Source organism: Halichoerus grypus, chromosome 14 (genome assembly GCF_964656455.1).
Source record: "Halichoerus grypus chromosome 14, mHalGry1.hap1.1, whole genome shotgun sequence".
NCBI classification, from domain to species: Eukaryota; Metazoa; Chordata; class Mammalia; order Carnivora; family Phocidae; genus Halichoerus; species Halichoerus grypus.
Window position 1 is genome coordinate 47,036,770 of NC_135725.1, and position 15,053 is coordinate 47,051,822.

Consider the following 15,053-nt stretch of genomic DNA (forward strand, 5'->3'; position numbering starts at 1 on the left):
TCCTCTTGTTTGGTAGTTGACTAGGCTTGTGTGATCTACCTCAGTATTTTCACCCTAATTCCTTCTGAAAATTTGGATCGTTTGAATCAAGTCTTGTAGTGGTCCAGTATTGTTTTCCTAAAATAAACCATTCACTGCAGCTGAATTCCTTACAGTTAGACTGCAGTTTCTGTTGCAAACCGAAGTCTTGATTTTTTAAAAAAATCTGCAAATCGCCGATTTTCAGATGGTGAAAGAACCTGTCAGTAGGAAAGGGAGCCCCTCGAAGTGCTTAGATGCTTTCTATAAAATTCTGTGCCATCTGTGCTATTCTTCTTCTTTTTCCTTACCCTTTGTTTTTATTCATTTGTAACAGACTTCAGGTTTTGCCCTGGCGTTAGGAAACCTAGTTCATGGTTTGTCTCTGTGCGGACATGGAAAAGCTGAGGACTTGGGCCACAGACTGCTCCCCGCCTGGATCAGAATTGTTCTAGCACAGGTAGGAGGTCACGTCCTAGCATGTGATTTTATATTTTATAAAGGAAAAAAGAGCAACTTTATTGGACCATTTATAGGTGCTGCTAAGATACACAGCCAAACAATAAAAGAATAGGCAATTTCAAACGAAAGAGATGCAGGAACTTTCAGTCCCTTGTAAATGATATATCCTGTCAACCATTATAGCTTTTTTTAAAAAGCACAGGCTACTTTCTCAGTGTTTTAATTTTCCAACAGCGCTGTGGTTTTGAAAAATACAGAATAGCAAGAAGCCACCTCTGATCGAGTAACTTCAACCTATTACCGGATTCAAGTCAGCTGCCAGTTTTGGGTCCGTGATGCGGGTTATGGTGACCCTACAAATGTAGTGCCATCTTGACCAGTGTTTCTCTAGGATATAATACGTTTTATAGGATTCAAACCCCAGGACTATTTGCCTCTTGACATACCTGATGCTTTGTTTTCAGGGCACTCCTACAATGCTCTGTTTGGCAGCGCTTCACGGCATGGTGGCCTTGGTAGGCTCTGAAGGGGATGTAATGCAGGTAAAAAACAAACAAACAAACAAACAAATGAACAAAACACGAAGGGAAGAAATCTAAATGTGTACCTAACCACAGCAAGAGAATACCCAGTATCTCAGTGTGCTAAGGACAGAATACATGCTCGTAGTAGTAATGGTTATACTGGGTTTTCAATGCCTTGATACACAGAAAATTGCTCTTAGTGGAGAATTCATTTTTAGAGATTTGTTCCTTCTTTTATTTGGTTCGTAAGAATTAAACTTAGTCAGCCTGCGTACTTCCCACAACGTTCCCTGCCCGAGAAAAGTGACTGAATTGTACGAAATGTCAAAAGTTATCCCTAAGAAACTCCATTTTGTATCTGTCATGTTTAAGTTTATATCTAGGTAGTTATTCTTTCACTTTTAAATGTTTTCCACGGTGGACATACGTATGTTTCAGTTTACAAGTAATGCTAAGGAGCACCTGTGTTCATACAGTGAAGGTCTGTTCAGTGAGCGCTTCTTGCAGCACTGACCGATGTTAGGAAATCGGTGATAAATACAGCATGGGCCCTGCCCTCAAGGAGCCCACAGCTTTTGTTTCTGAAATGTAAGGACGTAATGGTAAATGATACCATAGCTTAGAAGATGATAGCTCATCCACTGGGAATATCATTATTTACTTTTTGAGGATGTTGGGGTGGATATTTCTTCTTTTTCTTTCAGCTGAAGTCAGAAGCTATCCAGTCCTCTCATTTTCAAGCCAGACTTAATGAAGTCATTAAAACTATAACTCAGGTGAGAAGAGGAATTTAAAACCCTTGGATGGGGAAACAGATAATTACCCCCCCCTTTTTTTTTTGAGAGAGAGAGAGAGAGTGAGAGAGAATGCATGTGGGTGTGAGCAGGTAGAGGGGCAGCGGGAGAGGGAGAGAGAGAAAATCTTAAGCAGGCTCCACGACCAGTGCAGAGCCTGATGTGGGGCTCAATCTCATGACCTTGAGATCATGACCTGAGCTGAAACCAAGAGGCGGACACTTAACCAACCAACTGAGCCACCCAGGTGCCCCTCAGCTACTTCCTTTTACTGCCTTTCTCTTTCATGATACAAACGGTTTTACTTGGAAAATGAGGAGATCTCTGGTTATTCACATTGAGTCCAAGCAGCACTTGAGAGTAGCTTATGGCCCCACGTTCACTGACAAACACGCACTTCCTCTGGAAAAAAAAAAAGCTGGCATTTTCGAGTTAACTTAAGTTGGCTTGGTTTCCTTTAAAAATGAAAATCTGACCCTGGAAGGGATGTTAGGCCTTAGGACAAAGTAAAATGGAAGGTGATCAAAGGGCAGGATAGATATCTAAGAATGGGTGAGAAGCACTAGGTCCGATGTCACTGATAAAAGTATTTGGGTTAATTATTATCAGCATTCTTGGCTAGAGAGTTAAGTGTTCGTCTGCTGAGAAATGATTATATATTTTAAGATTTTATTTCTAAAAATTTATTAGTTTCATTGCATCAACCGTGAAAGCACAAAATGAAAAAAGTTGAAAAAATATCATTGGTGGTCCTCACAACTTGAAGCAAGTGTTAATAATAATTGGTCTTATTTCTTTTCAAGTATTCTTATTTTCTTTGCACGATTGGTATTCTTACTATATATAGAACTTTGTAGATAGTCTTTTAACTTAGTCTTTTCATTTAGCATACTTTTTTCCTTCTTGTAAATACAGCTGATTATTACACCTACCACATAAACAAGTTTTAATAATTCATGCTTTGAAAAGCAACCATAAATCTCTGAACAGAAGAAACTCTCTTTTGCGTGTATGAATGTGATTCTCAGAAAAATAATTATACCAAAACTTAAGTGGCTATAACTTGGGGGATAAAAATCTATAAATGAAAAGTTATTTAAGAAAATCCTTATTATGAGTGATAAAGCAGTAATAGAACATTACTTAAAGAAGAGAACAAAATGATATCTCCTTCCATTTTTAGAGGTATTTTATTCTTAAATAACACCTTGTTTTTACTTTTTGGATTTTTTTCCCCTTTTTATTTTTTAAATTTATTTATTTGTCAGAGAGAGAGAGAGAGAGAGAGAGAAAGCATAGCAGGGGAAGCAGCAGGCAGAGGGAGAAGCAGGCTCCCTGCTGAGCAAGGAGCCCGATGCGCGGCTCGATCCCAGGACCCCTGGGATCATGACCTGAGCCGAAGGCAGACGCTTAACCGACTGAGCCACCCAGGCATCCCTTTTTTCCCTTTTTTAAAAAAATTCCTTTGAGACCAGTCAGACTCAGTGAAACCTGAGACAACTGGTACTACCTTCTGTCATGATTGATTGATACATTCATTCATTTCTTCAGCAATAATTGTTGATCATCTGTGTGTCCAGGCTTTAGTATATTAGACACTTGACATTACGTCTTGTCAGAGAACTTGTCATTACCAGACAAGCCACCACCTCATAAAAGATAAATGACTTTCTCTGAGTGACCTTTTATTAAATGGAGTGTGGATCTTGCCTGATCATTGAACTGTTACACTTTAATCCATAGGTCATCAGTGTGTCTGGCGTGATTGGTCTTCAATCAAATGCTCTCTGGCTTCTAGGACATCTTCACCTATCTACTCTGTCCTCAAGTCAGAGTAGAACCTCTGGTAAGATCGGAGTCTTAGAACACTGGGGCTGGAGGAGGGCTTGCTGACTGGAGGCCGTGTACTTGGTTGAGAGCATTAATCTTTGTAGCTGCCTTAAGTGGTGGTGTTACCATCTCTCTTTTACGTTAGAAGAAGAGGGGCTGTTCGGGAGCTTCCTGACTTGCCCAAATACCATCTCTCTTTTATATCAGAAGAGGGGCTGTGGAGAGCTTTCTGACTTGCCCAGGGTCACATGTCCACCAGCAAGTGGTGCACACACAGTTGAACTCACCTCTGTCACCTCTTTTCATTCTTCCTCCCTGCCTCACTCAGAGAGCAGATTAGACAGTCTAACCCCATATTTCACAAATGAAGACATTGAGGCTTAGAAAGATTACATGACTTACATGTGGAGTTTAGTGACAAATCCAGAAAGTAGGAACAGGTCCTTCAAGCTCGGAAGAGAGTTCTTTTTATTTTCCTAGATGGAATTACAGTTTGTATAATACTCCTATTTCATTAAAAGTCTCTTCCTCTAAGACTGGATTTCTCCGGGTCCCTGCTTTTAAGAAAATAATGGGGTACATACATTTAAAGATATGCACATACTTGGCGTTGAAATTAAAATCCCACATCTTTAACATAACAAGGCCTTTTCTATTTCCACATTTTTGATAAAAAACAATAAAAAATATTTGCAATTCCCACATGCTTAATTTAAGCTTGTACTTGGAGATTTTCTGCAGAAGGCATCACTGTAATACACTGGGACCTGAACCTGCTCCTTGATCTTTATAGAATTTTGACCCACTGGCTCTCTTGGACCCAGGCCAGAGAGGTTTTTTTACCAAAGATTTCTCGTTAAAACCTAGTTTCGCCGATCCCCTGACAGGTAGTGCATGGACAGCATCAGCCTGAACACGTAGCACTATAATTCCTGTTCCCCTCACTTTCAGTCACTCCTTAGCTAGAGAAATAGGACATTGTTCCGCAGCATTCCCAACATAATGAACTTGAGACAACTGGAAGCTGTCATGTTAAAATGGGAAAAAGGGGGGAAAAAAAAACAACCCACCAAACTTAGTCATGGTGGAAACCTTAAGTAATGCTAGTTGGGAAGGGCAGTGCACTCCTAAGGTCCTGGTAAAATAGCAAGTTGATCATTATGCTCTGGGTTACACGGTCCGGCTCACATGCACTCAAGTCGGGTGGTCATGAACCATCTCACCCAGGTTCGTTGGAACACAAAGCTTGTATGTGTGGAAAAGTACAGCTCCTCGTTTCTGTTGGAATTTTCCAGTTGAGCCATTTGTTGCAGTAAAAAGCATGTCATGAAGCAATCCTGGGGGGACTGGGAGGAAAAGAATCTAGGAGACTCCCCAGATTCGCCTTGCCTCCGTGTCGCTTGCCTCAGTGTTCCAGGTCAGCAGCTGGGGCTGGTGATTTGGACATGCTGCTCACTGAGAGGTCCCCGCCTTCGGAAGTAACAGGCCAGCTGCTGTTATTACTGCTTGTTGCATTTCCCTGGATCATAGATCTGATTCAGGATGTCCTCAAGTCATCCCTAGAATGGTGGTCTCAGCCTAGAGGCCATCAGGCTCCTTGCAGACACCGAGGGTCGCTGGACTGGAGCTTATTGATGTGACAGGGTGGAAAGGACTTTTTTTTTTTTTAACTTCTTCAGTAAAGTTTCCATCCCCTGTGATTTTGCAGTCTCTGCTAGGTTTACCACCATTTTAGCTTTGCTTGCATAGCCTAAGTGGTTACTTCAAGGCCAGTCACTTAATCTAATAGAATTAGATGCCACCACAGAGTATTGTGCTGAGATGAATGGCATAAACATCTCCGCTTTGTCTCTAGGTTGATGTGGCAGCGTGAGATCATTATCTTGCCTTCATCAGTCCCGCCAGGTTCCCCGGCTAATTTGATCGTTCGTTCTCTGCCTTCACAGTTCCCACCGACTACAGCTATCTGCCCGAGAGCAGTTTTATTAGAGCGGCTGTGGGCTTCTTCGTTACAGGAGGGAAAAAAGGCAAGTGAGCACATTCCTTGAATTTCACCATTCCTCCTGCGATTTAGGTTTGTGTGCCCCAAGCTTGCTTCTGTAGGATTAAACCATAATCAATTTGAAGGAGTGACTGTTTCCTTCTGCTAGCCCATCTTTGCAACAGAAATGACCACGAGGCCAACGACCATAAGTGGTACATAAACATACACGCCGTGTCATCTCTTGGAATCATTGTATTTGACCTTGGCGGTTGGGGGTGGGCGTCAGGGGGATCTGTGAAGACCTTGATCTTTCATTTGACCTTTTCAAAAAGTATGAGCACACATTTCTTTTCTTGTCAATGTTGAGCGGGTGTGACCAGAAAAGAGAAAACACAGCTGGGATCTAACTTGGAAGTAAGTCTTCTCCCTGAACCTCGAATGATCGCTCTCTGTTGTTGGAATCACTGGCTGTCGTTCTTAATTTTAGCTTGTGTTCTTTTTCTCTGCAAACATTTGTCCGTGTGGGATTCTTTGTTGCTGCCACCACCCACATTAGACCACAAGCAACCTGAAGACAGAGATTGAATTGCCTTTCGTTTTTTTTTTGTTTTTTAAGATTTTATTTTTTTTATTTGACAGAGAGAGACACGAGAGAGGGACCACAAGCAGGGGGAGTGGGAGAGGGAGAAGCAGGCTTCCCGCCGAGCAGGGAGCCCAATGCGGGGCTCAATCCAGGACCCTGGGATCATGACCTGAGCCGAAGGCAGATGCTTAACGACTGAGCCACCCAGGCGCCCTGCCTTTCGTTTTTAACCGGAGTCCGAGTAATGCCATATAAGTCTTTAAATAAATGCTCTCTACTGATACACATCGACTCTTCAGAGATGTGAGGGCAAAATGTATCCTCCTTGAGAATTTCATAGCTCAGGACATAGTTTCATTCATATAATATTCTTTCATTGATATTTGCTAGTTTCTTTCTTGCCTGGCCTGGTTAGATCCATCTGGGCAAATCCAGTGTCTGTATTATGATAAGACCATCCTAATTTTAGGGGGGGGGGGAAGTTTTTAAACAAATTAAACTGAAGAAATCTGGAGGAAGCAGGTTTGATTAATGAAGGTTGTAAAAGAGTAAAATCTTACTGTTGGAAGGGACGTTAAAGGTCATGTCATCTGCAGCTTCCAGATTATAAACTAGTTTCAGAGTTTGGAGATGAATTCCTTTAGTTCCTAGAGTTCTCAAAACTGTAGTATTATTTTAGGGTCATGAGTTAGCATGACTGCTTTTACGTACCCTTAGTAAAAAAATTGATATATACTTAATGTCATTGTTGTACGTAAAATATTTATATATAAACACGTAATATATTACCTGTAATATAGAATTGTTTATATTGTCATAAATTAAGTCTATTTAATAATAGTGTCATAATAGAGATGTCTTCATTAGTAAGAAATTGAATACTTACTAAAGGAGCGTCTAAAATTTCCATAGCCAAGATAATCTTAGGAATATATATTTTTGCTTTTTTTAAAATTTGCTCATTGATACCTTACAAAAGTTTTAAATGACGCTAATTTGAGCTATTTCCGTGAGAAATAAAATAAAAATTCTTCAGACAAAATGAAAGATACTCTTTTTCTTTTCCGGGGAATAAAATGTAATGTTGACTCCCCAGGTCCCTATTTCTTGACAGACATGAATTTTCTCTGAATCCTGTGGGAAATTCTTGGTTAAACAGAACATTTTTATGATTACACAGTCATGGCACAACAGGAAATGTTCTGCTCTAAAATTGAAAAATCAGGTGAGGCTGGCCTCAGTGATGTTATTTGCAATCTCAACTGAAAGCTATTTTAAGACAGATAAATGAAGTATTAAAATGCCATATTACCAATCAGATTTTTGGCATTTTCAGGTTGTGGGAGAGGGCTGCCTTCTTGTCAGGTTTGCTGACTAGATTCAGAGGAAAATCTATTCAGCCTTACACATTACTAATGATGACCCCAAAGGAGTGGGGGCCGTGGGAGGCTGACCTCCGCCTCCAAAGCCCATTTACAAAAACAAAACCAGACCCTGCTCTGTGGGTCTAAATGGGATGGCCAAATGCGGAGGTGTGCATGCAAACGAGTGTTTTCTTCTTCAACATGCCCAGCTCATTTGAATTTTAATAACTCCCTTCTGAAGCAGCTTTTGAGTTTAAATGTCTGGATGTCACTCACTAGAGCCTAGTGGGGCAGCCGATAGGAAGGATGACGACGTTGGTGAGCTCTTTTGAGGAAGAAATGGCTTCAGAGAATAAAAATCATGCGTGGCAGAGGCAGGAGAGAGGAGACTTTAGGGGTGGTATGGCTTCGTTGCCTCTGTGTGCTGTTTCATAACTCAGGAGAGGAAGGAAAATGTGATGAGTTCTCCCTGCTCCACGCTTCCGCGGGGACGAGACAGGGCATCGTCGGGGTTAGCCAGTCAGATGGGAGATAGTGAACACATGACTCCGGTGTCTAGTAATGCTTAGGGCTTTTCTCCCTTGGGTCCTCATTTTAACATTCGTATGATAGAACACACGAGATGTTCATAACGTCCATTCCTTCACACAGGCCTCCACTGGAAAACCCAACAGATGAAAATCTTTCTAGTTTTTAAAGACTTCAGTTAATAGTTTTGAATATAACTGGTTTTTTGCTCTGCCCCATGACATTCTCCTTCCATCCCTGATAACCATGACCTCTTCTGGCAGATGCCATCATCATCATCACCATCATCATTATTTATTCCTGTGGATATTTCTTCACGATGCTAGGTTTTAAAATGTGCTCAGCATCTATTTCCGCCTATCGTGGAATTATTTTTTTCCCCTGAAGGAACCCTCAATTTTGACTCTTATTTTTGCTTCTTTTCTATTCATTTATTCTTTTTTCTGATCTTTGTTTTTTCTCAGCCTCATAGCCATATTCAGATTTCATCAAGATTATATCTATTTCTTTCATAAAACATTTAAAGTGGATTAAAAGTACTTAATACAAGTAATGGTTCATTTTTGGTGCTAACACCAGGTATTTCTACCTAATGATTTAGGATTATTTTTTCTTATTCTGTTGCTGGGGAATGTGACTAGCTTTCTAAGCTTGTGTTTTTCTATTAAGCTTTAAAGTTCACAGTAAGAAGTATTATTTGAGGAAAGTATATTTAAATCCTTGTAATAAAATCTTTATGAATAGCATTTCCTTCTTGATACAAATACATGGGTCAGTGATCTGTGTGCGTAAGTGCCGGACTCTTGTATAAACTAGGTAGCTATATTCTCAGTTGGTCGTTTTGGACTATTAGCATGAGATATATTTATTGATGAGTCTAGTCAAAGGAGCAGGATTAGTGAAGTCTGAGTGTAGAATAAACGATATGGGAAAGCTGTCCTATTTTTCTGGTGAAATTATGGAGTCGGTTGCCAAGATTGTGTTAAAGTATTTTAATTTAGTAATAGTTTACCTATACAAAGCTTTTGACAAGTATTATTAGAAATGAATACTTGTCTATAACACTGAGTTCCCAAATGGTTTAAATCTCCTATAATCTCACCACCCACAGATAGCCACAATAGATATTCCAGCATAGGCCCTTCTAGATGTGTGTGTGTTAGACGATATTGAATCATAAAATTTCTTTTATTTTCTTGCATGATTTTTAGAAATTTAACAACTTTTCATGTAAATGGACATAATCACCACTCATCTCCTCCAAAGAAGAGGTTTGGGAGAAAGTACAAAAAGAATCTTTGCATCGCTTTCTAGACATCTGTTAATGGGATATGTTTTGGGAGTCTTTGATTGCTGTTTTTGGTTGTAAATGAAAAATATTTGAAAGGAAAAAAGTCACCAATTATCCCATGACTTTTTAACTGCTATTATCATTCTTGAATTTTCTTTTTAATTTGTCACTTTTATGCACATGCAATTTTTAACATATTTCCAAGTATACACATACTTTGAATCTTCTTTTTTTTTCTTTTAAAGATTTTATTCATTCATTTGAGACACAGAGATACAGAGAGAGAGAGTATGAGCAGGGAGAGAGGCAGAGGGAGAGGGAGAAGCAGGCTCGCCACCGAGCAGGGAGCCCGATGCGGGGCTCGATCCCAGGACCCCGGGATCATGACCTGAGCTGAAGGCAGATGCTTAACCATCTGAGCCACCCAGGCGCCCCATACTTTGAATCTTTTAACTTATTAATATTTCCCTTCCTTTCATTATATCTCCATAGTTATCATTTTTAAATGACTGTAGAATATTCCATCAAGTTGATGGATCACAACTAATTTAGCCATTTTTCTATTGGTCATTTAAAAAATTTCCATTATGGGAGCGCCTGAGTGGCTCAGTTGGTTAAGTGGCTGCCTTCGGCTTGGGTCATGATCCCAGGGTACTGGGATTGAGTTCCATGTCGGGCTCCCTGCTCAGCGAGGAACCTGCTTCTCCCTCTCCCTCTGTCTCCCGATTTGTGCTCTCACTCTCTCTCTGTCAAATAAATAAAATATTTTTTTTTAAAAATTGCCATTATGGAGAACATCTTTATGCATGTAGCTTTTGCTTTTCTGCATATAGGTTTCCTTAAGATACATTCTCAGTAATTTATTAGTGGGCAAGAGGATTTGGTGACTCTAGGGATGGCTTGGCCTCATTGTTCTTCAGAAGGATTGTACCAGGTTTGGGTACCTCAGCCCTGGCTGCATATGCGAAGCAGTGTATCATAGAGGTAAAAGGCATGCGAGTCAGGCTGCCAGGGTTCACACCCCACTACCACCAAAGGCAGGCTATGTAATTTCAGACAAGCTGCTTAAGTCCCAAAGCCCCAGTTGCTTCTGTCAAGTAGAGAAAATAATTGAATCTTCTTTATAGAGTTTTTTTTTTTTTTTTTTAAAGATTCATTTGAGATAGAGAGAGAGAGAGATAGCATGAGCAGGGGGAGAGGCAGAGGGAGAGGGAGAAGCAGGCTCCCCACTGAGCCAGGAGCCCGATGTGGGGCTCAATCCCAGGACCCTGGGATCATGACCTGAGCCGAAGGCAGACGCTTAACCATCTGAGCCACCCAGGCGCCCCTTTAGTATGAGCTTATGAATCACTTTATGTAACAGCGCTTAGAAAACAAAATAAGAAACCCTTTCTAGCTATCATATTATAAAGCAAACCAACATATAGATAAACAGATGATTACAATAAAAATCCGTCAGGACTAAAATGATACCTTAACAGGGGCGCCTGGGTGGCTCAGATGGTTGGGCGTCTGCCTTCGGCTCAGGTCGTGATCCCAGGGTCCTGGGATCGAGTCCTGCATTGGGCTCCCTGCTGGGCGGGGATCCTGCTTCTCCCTCTGCCTCTGCCTCTCTCTCTCTCTCTCTCTGACTCTCATGAATAAATAAATAAAACATTTAAAAAAAATAAAATAAAATAAAATAAAATAAAATGATACCTTAACACTGCTTTAATTTACATTTCGTTGCCAGAAGGAATGAACATTTTTGCATGTATTTACTATTCGAGAAGTTTATTTTTAAATTAAATTTTAGATCACTTCTTTTCAAAAATTCAACCCCCCCGCCCACCACCACTTTTGTTTTGAAGTAAGCTCTACACCCAAAGTGGGGCTGTGGGGCAAGATCAAGAGTTGCATGCTCTACTGACTGAGCCAGGCAGGCACCCCCAAAATTTGTCCCTTTTTTCTCTTACTTTTTGTTTTGAAATAATTCCAAACTTATAAAAAAGTGAAAACAGCCCGAGAACCCTATTCAGGTTTCACTGACTGTCCAAATGGTGTCTTTAACAGAGAAAGAAATTAATCCAGAATGTTACACTGCGCTTACCCTGTCCTATCTCTTCAGTCTCCTTCAGTCTGGAACAGTTCCTCAGTCATTCATTATCTTTCAAGACTTGAACATGCTTTTTTGTTCTTTGTTTTGTTTTGTTTTGTTTTTTGTGGGGTTTTTTGTTTTTGTTTGTTTTGAGAGAGAGTGCTACGGTGGGGAGGGAGAGCAGAGGGAAAGAGAGAATCTTTTTTTAAGATTTATTTTTTTTATTTTAGAGGGAGAGAGAAGAGAGTGCAAGGGGGTGGGACAGAGGGAGAGAGAGTCAGAGAGATAGAGAGAGAGAGAGAATCCTCAAGCAGGAGCAGGGAGCCGGACGTGGAGCTTGATCCCAGGACCCTGAGATCATGACCTGAGCAGAAATCAGGAGTCAGACGTTCAACCGACTGAGCCACCCAGGTGCCCTGTGGGAGAGAGAGAATCTTCAGCAGGCTCCACACTCAGCACGGAGCCTGATGCGGGGCATGATCTCACCACCCTGAGGTCACGACCTGAGCAGAAATCGAGAGTTGGACACCTAACTGACTGAGCCACCCCAAGTGCCCCCAGACTTGAACATGTTTTAAGAAGCCAGTTATTTTATAAAACAGTTTTCTAGTTGGACTTGCCAGCTTGCCTGCTGCTGTTCATGTGGTAGGCCAGTCAGTCATCATCGGCAGGACTAGCACGACTGGGACGAGACCCCTCTTGTGGCATCCCACCAGGTGGCACATGGTGTGTCTCTCCCTCCCCCAGTGATGTTAATTTTGATCTCGTTCTTGGCCAAGGTGATATCTTCCAGGCCTCTCCACTGTAAAGTTCTCTTTTCCCTTTATCATCAGTAAATATTCTGTGTGGAGGTATTTTGAGACTTCATGATTATCCAGTTTTGCAGCCTAAGTTTCGCCCATTAGTTTCAGTATCCATTAATGTTTTCTTGCCTGAATTGGTTATTGCTATGATGATTCTTAAAGGTGATGATTCAAAAGGTGATTTCCGTTATTCCATTTATGTTTCTCAGTAGGCATTCTGTCGTACGGGAGAGCTGCCTTTTCCTTCCAAGCTCCCTCTCACGCTCTTCTGGTATGGACCACAAAAATTTTATTTCATTTAATTATTTGTTATTCAGTTATTCATTATTTCAACCTTCATATTGTTCCATATTTGATCAGTGAGAACCTCTTTAAATTGGCTTTGTGTCCTTTTGACACAACCCCATCATTCTGTGAGTATGTTGTTTCCTTGTGGCCCAAGAAGATGTTCTAGGCTCATCTCGTATTATCCTCAGCTCTGTAACAGCCAGGTAGCTCAGGTTCCCTTTAGTGGGGAATGATGCTTAGAAGCAAAGATCTGGGTACAAATTCTCCTTGTTCCTGGGGTGATCACTGCTCCCAGGCTCTTTCAGTGCACAGTTGTTAGGAGACAGACACACACACCCTCTCTCTTTCATGTCTATATTCATTTCTATATCTAGCTATATATATTGGAAGCCATGAATTTATACCAGTATCTCCAATTCCATTTCAACACCACAGGGTCCATTGTATTTTTCCCCTCTTTTCATATTTGTAAACTTTCTTCTCTGACAGGGAGAAACCCGGCTTCATTTTTCTCCATATATCTGCTCATATGCGGAGTCCCTGTATTCGAACAGTCTGCTGTCCCCATGGGGCCACAGCCCCGCAGAAGCTGCCTTCCTCTCTCAGGTCCTGATCCTCGAGGGGCAGCAACCCTGCTTGGCAGCCTTCCTGGTGCGAAGGGGCCCGGGGATGTTTTTGTTCCCGATAATTCTGAATGTTGTTGAAGTACTTCTACAGAACATCCCACCAAGTCTCAGGATCTGACTGCCTCTTACAATCTTCAACTGTTTCCAACTACCGTCTGGATTTTAGAGTAGATTCTGGCAGGGGGGCAAAGCATCTCCTCGTCTCCACAACCATACCATGTTGTCATTATCTCTACCTGGGTTTTCTAAGGACTTTGTCTAGAAAAATCCTAGTGACCCTTTCCATCTTGGTTTAAACATCCTTTCCTCAGTCAGTGTTTCAAGACGAGTTCGGATTTCTTATGTCACATTTTCCGATGTGTTTTTCATAGTACTTGACATAGGAGTAGTTATTCTCTTAATTATTTCTGGCTCTTTGTTTAAAGTCTGTCTTTCCCATTAGACTGTAATTTCCCCAACGGTAGAAAGAACATAGGTGTCTCATCCTAAATGCTTTGAGAACAGAGTACTTGGCATTTAATAGTTTTCAAATATTTATTGATCTACAGCTCTCTCTCTCTCTCTGTATATTAGATAATTCTAAGCTAAGTTGCTTCTAAACAATGCTGAAGAGGGAGAAAATAAAGACATGTCCACACTACGCGAGCAACATGCTTGTGATGGGGAGTAGACATACCGCCAGCTGTCAGCCTACTGCTTGTTACCAGACTTTTACTGGAGGGGTTACACATGTGCGTTGTGGCATTGAGATGTGATCCTCTGTGTAGCTAAAGTATGTGTGATAATGGGTCCTGTTGTAATGCATTATGTTCGGATATGCCATTTATATCAAGGTTCTTTGAGGCTGTCAACTGGATGAGAGATTTAAAGCAACTTTGTATCTGGATTTTAAAACATCTGGATCCTATTAACAAGTACTGTTAGACCTTCTCAGTTCCAAAGCCATTGTCTATAAAGCATTCCAGTAGTGCTTTTTATCTAAGGCACTTGCTTGAAAGACAAAACACTGCAAGAAGGGAGCTAATCATTCCCGTTGCTTAGATTTGGATTCCTGTGTCCAGTGCTGAAGATCTCTGGGGAAGGAACCACGTGACTTCGTTCTCCCATTTGGGGGCTTCCTCTCTTTGCATCCCCCCCCCCCCCGCGCCCAACCACCACATGCATGGAACTGCCAAGTATTTTCTCCATTCCTAACAGTTACTATAATTCCTTTCATTCCAGTTAGTGTCAGAATTCGTTCCCTGCAAATACAGCGGAAAATTTTGTGTGATTCTAGTTACGCTACTCAGTACTGATGCTCTGACCTTTTTTAAAGGGGGAACATTTATTGTGTCATAGCGCTTACTTGATTTTCAGTCCTATGTTCCCTGTTACAAGGTCTTGTTTCTGACACTTGTTTGTACATCAGGTCAATTCTAAAGAGTATAGAAGGAAGGTGCAAAGTGTATAGTAAAGTGCAGTTATGTATAGTGCAAGTTATTGGTACAAGAGCTTGTTGTGTAAGCAATAAAATGTGTGTGTGTGTGTGTGTGTGTGTGTGTGTGTGTGTGAAATGGTCATATTTTGCACTGGGTCCTGGTATTAGAGGACAGGGTGAATATCTTTCCTGATTCCCTAGATCCTCTGGAAACTGCAAAAATTCTGTAGTAAGTTCTATAGGAGGACCTGGAATAAAATTTTATGTAATTTTGAAAACACTTGATCTGAGAAAAAAAAATGTAAAGGAATCTGCTTATGAATTAATGATTTCCAATATAAAACTGGATTCATGCCCTTATAGGAGAGAAAAGCAGTTCTATGCACAGATTTTTGTATACCGTCTGCCAGTTCATCAGGCCATTTCTGAGAATCACATGCCAAAATGACCCCAAAAATGCAGCT

At 41.0% G+C, this 15,053-nt stretch overlaps 1 protein-coding gene across 4 annotated transcripts in view; it reads left to right on the top strand.

Annotated features, from left to right (window-relative positions):
* FOCAD (focadhesin) overlaps positions 1 to 15,053 on the top strand; it is a 309,238-nt gene that overhangs the window by 253,615 nt on the left and 40,570 nt on the right. For 3 of the 4 annotated variants that reach the window (XM_036082633.2, XM_036082632.2, XM_078061287.1), the window contains 5 exons: positions 356 to 478; positions 945 to 1,022; positions 1,709 to 1,780; positions 3,542 to 3,644; positions 5,575 to 5,655. In XM_036082633.2, the coding sequence (XP_035938526.1) occupies positions 356 to 478; positions 945 to 1,022; positions 1,709 to 1,780; positions 3,542 to 3,644; positions 5,575 to 5,655 (457 nt within the window). The remainder of the gene's footprint in view (positions 1 to 355; positions 479 to 944; positions 1,023 to 1,708; positions 1,781 to 3,541; positions 3,645 to 5,574; positions 5,656 to 15,053) is intronic. The other variant, XM_078061288.1, reaches the window with a different exon arrangement.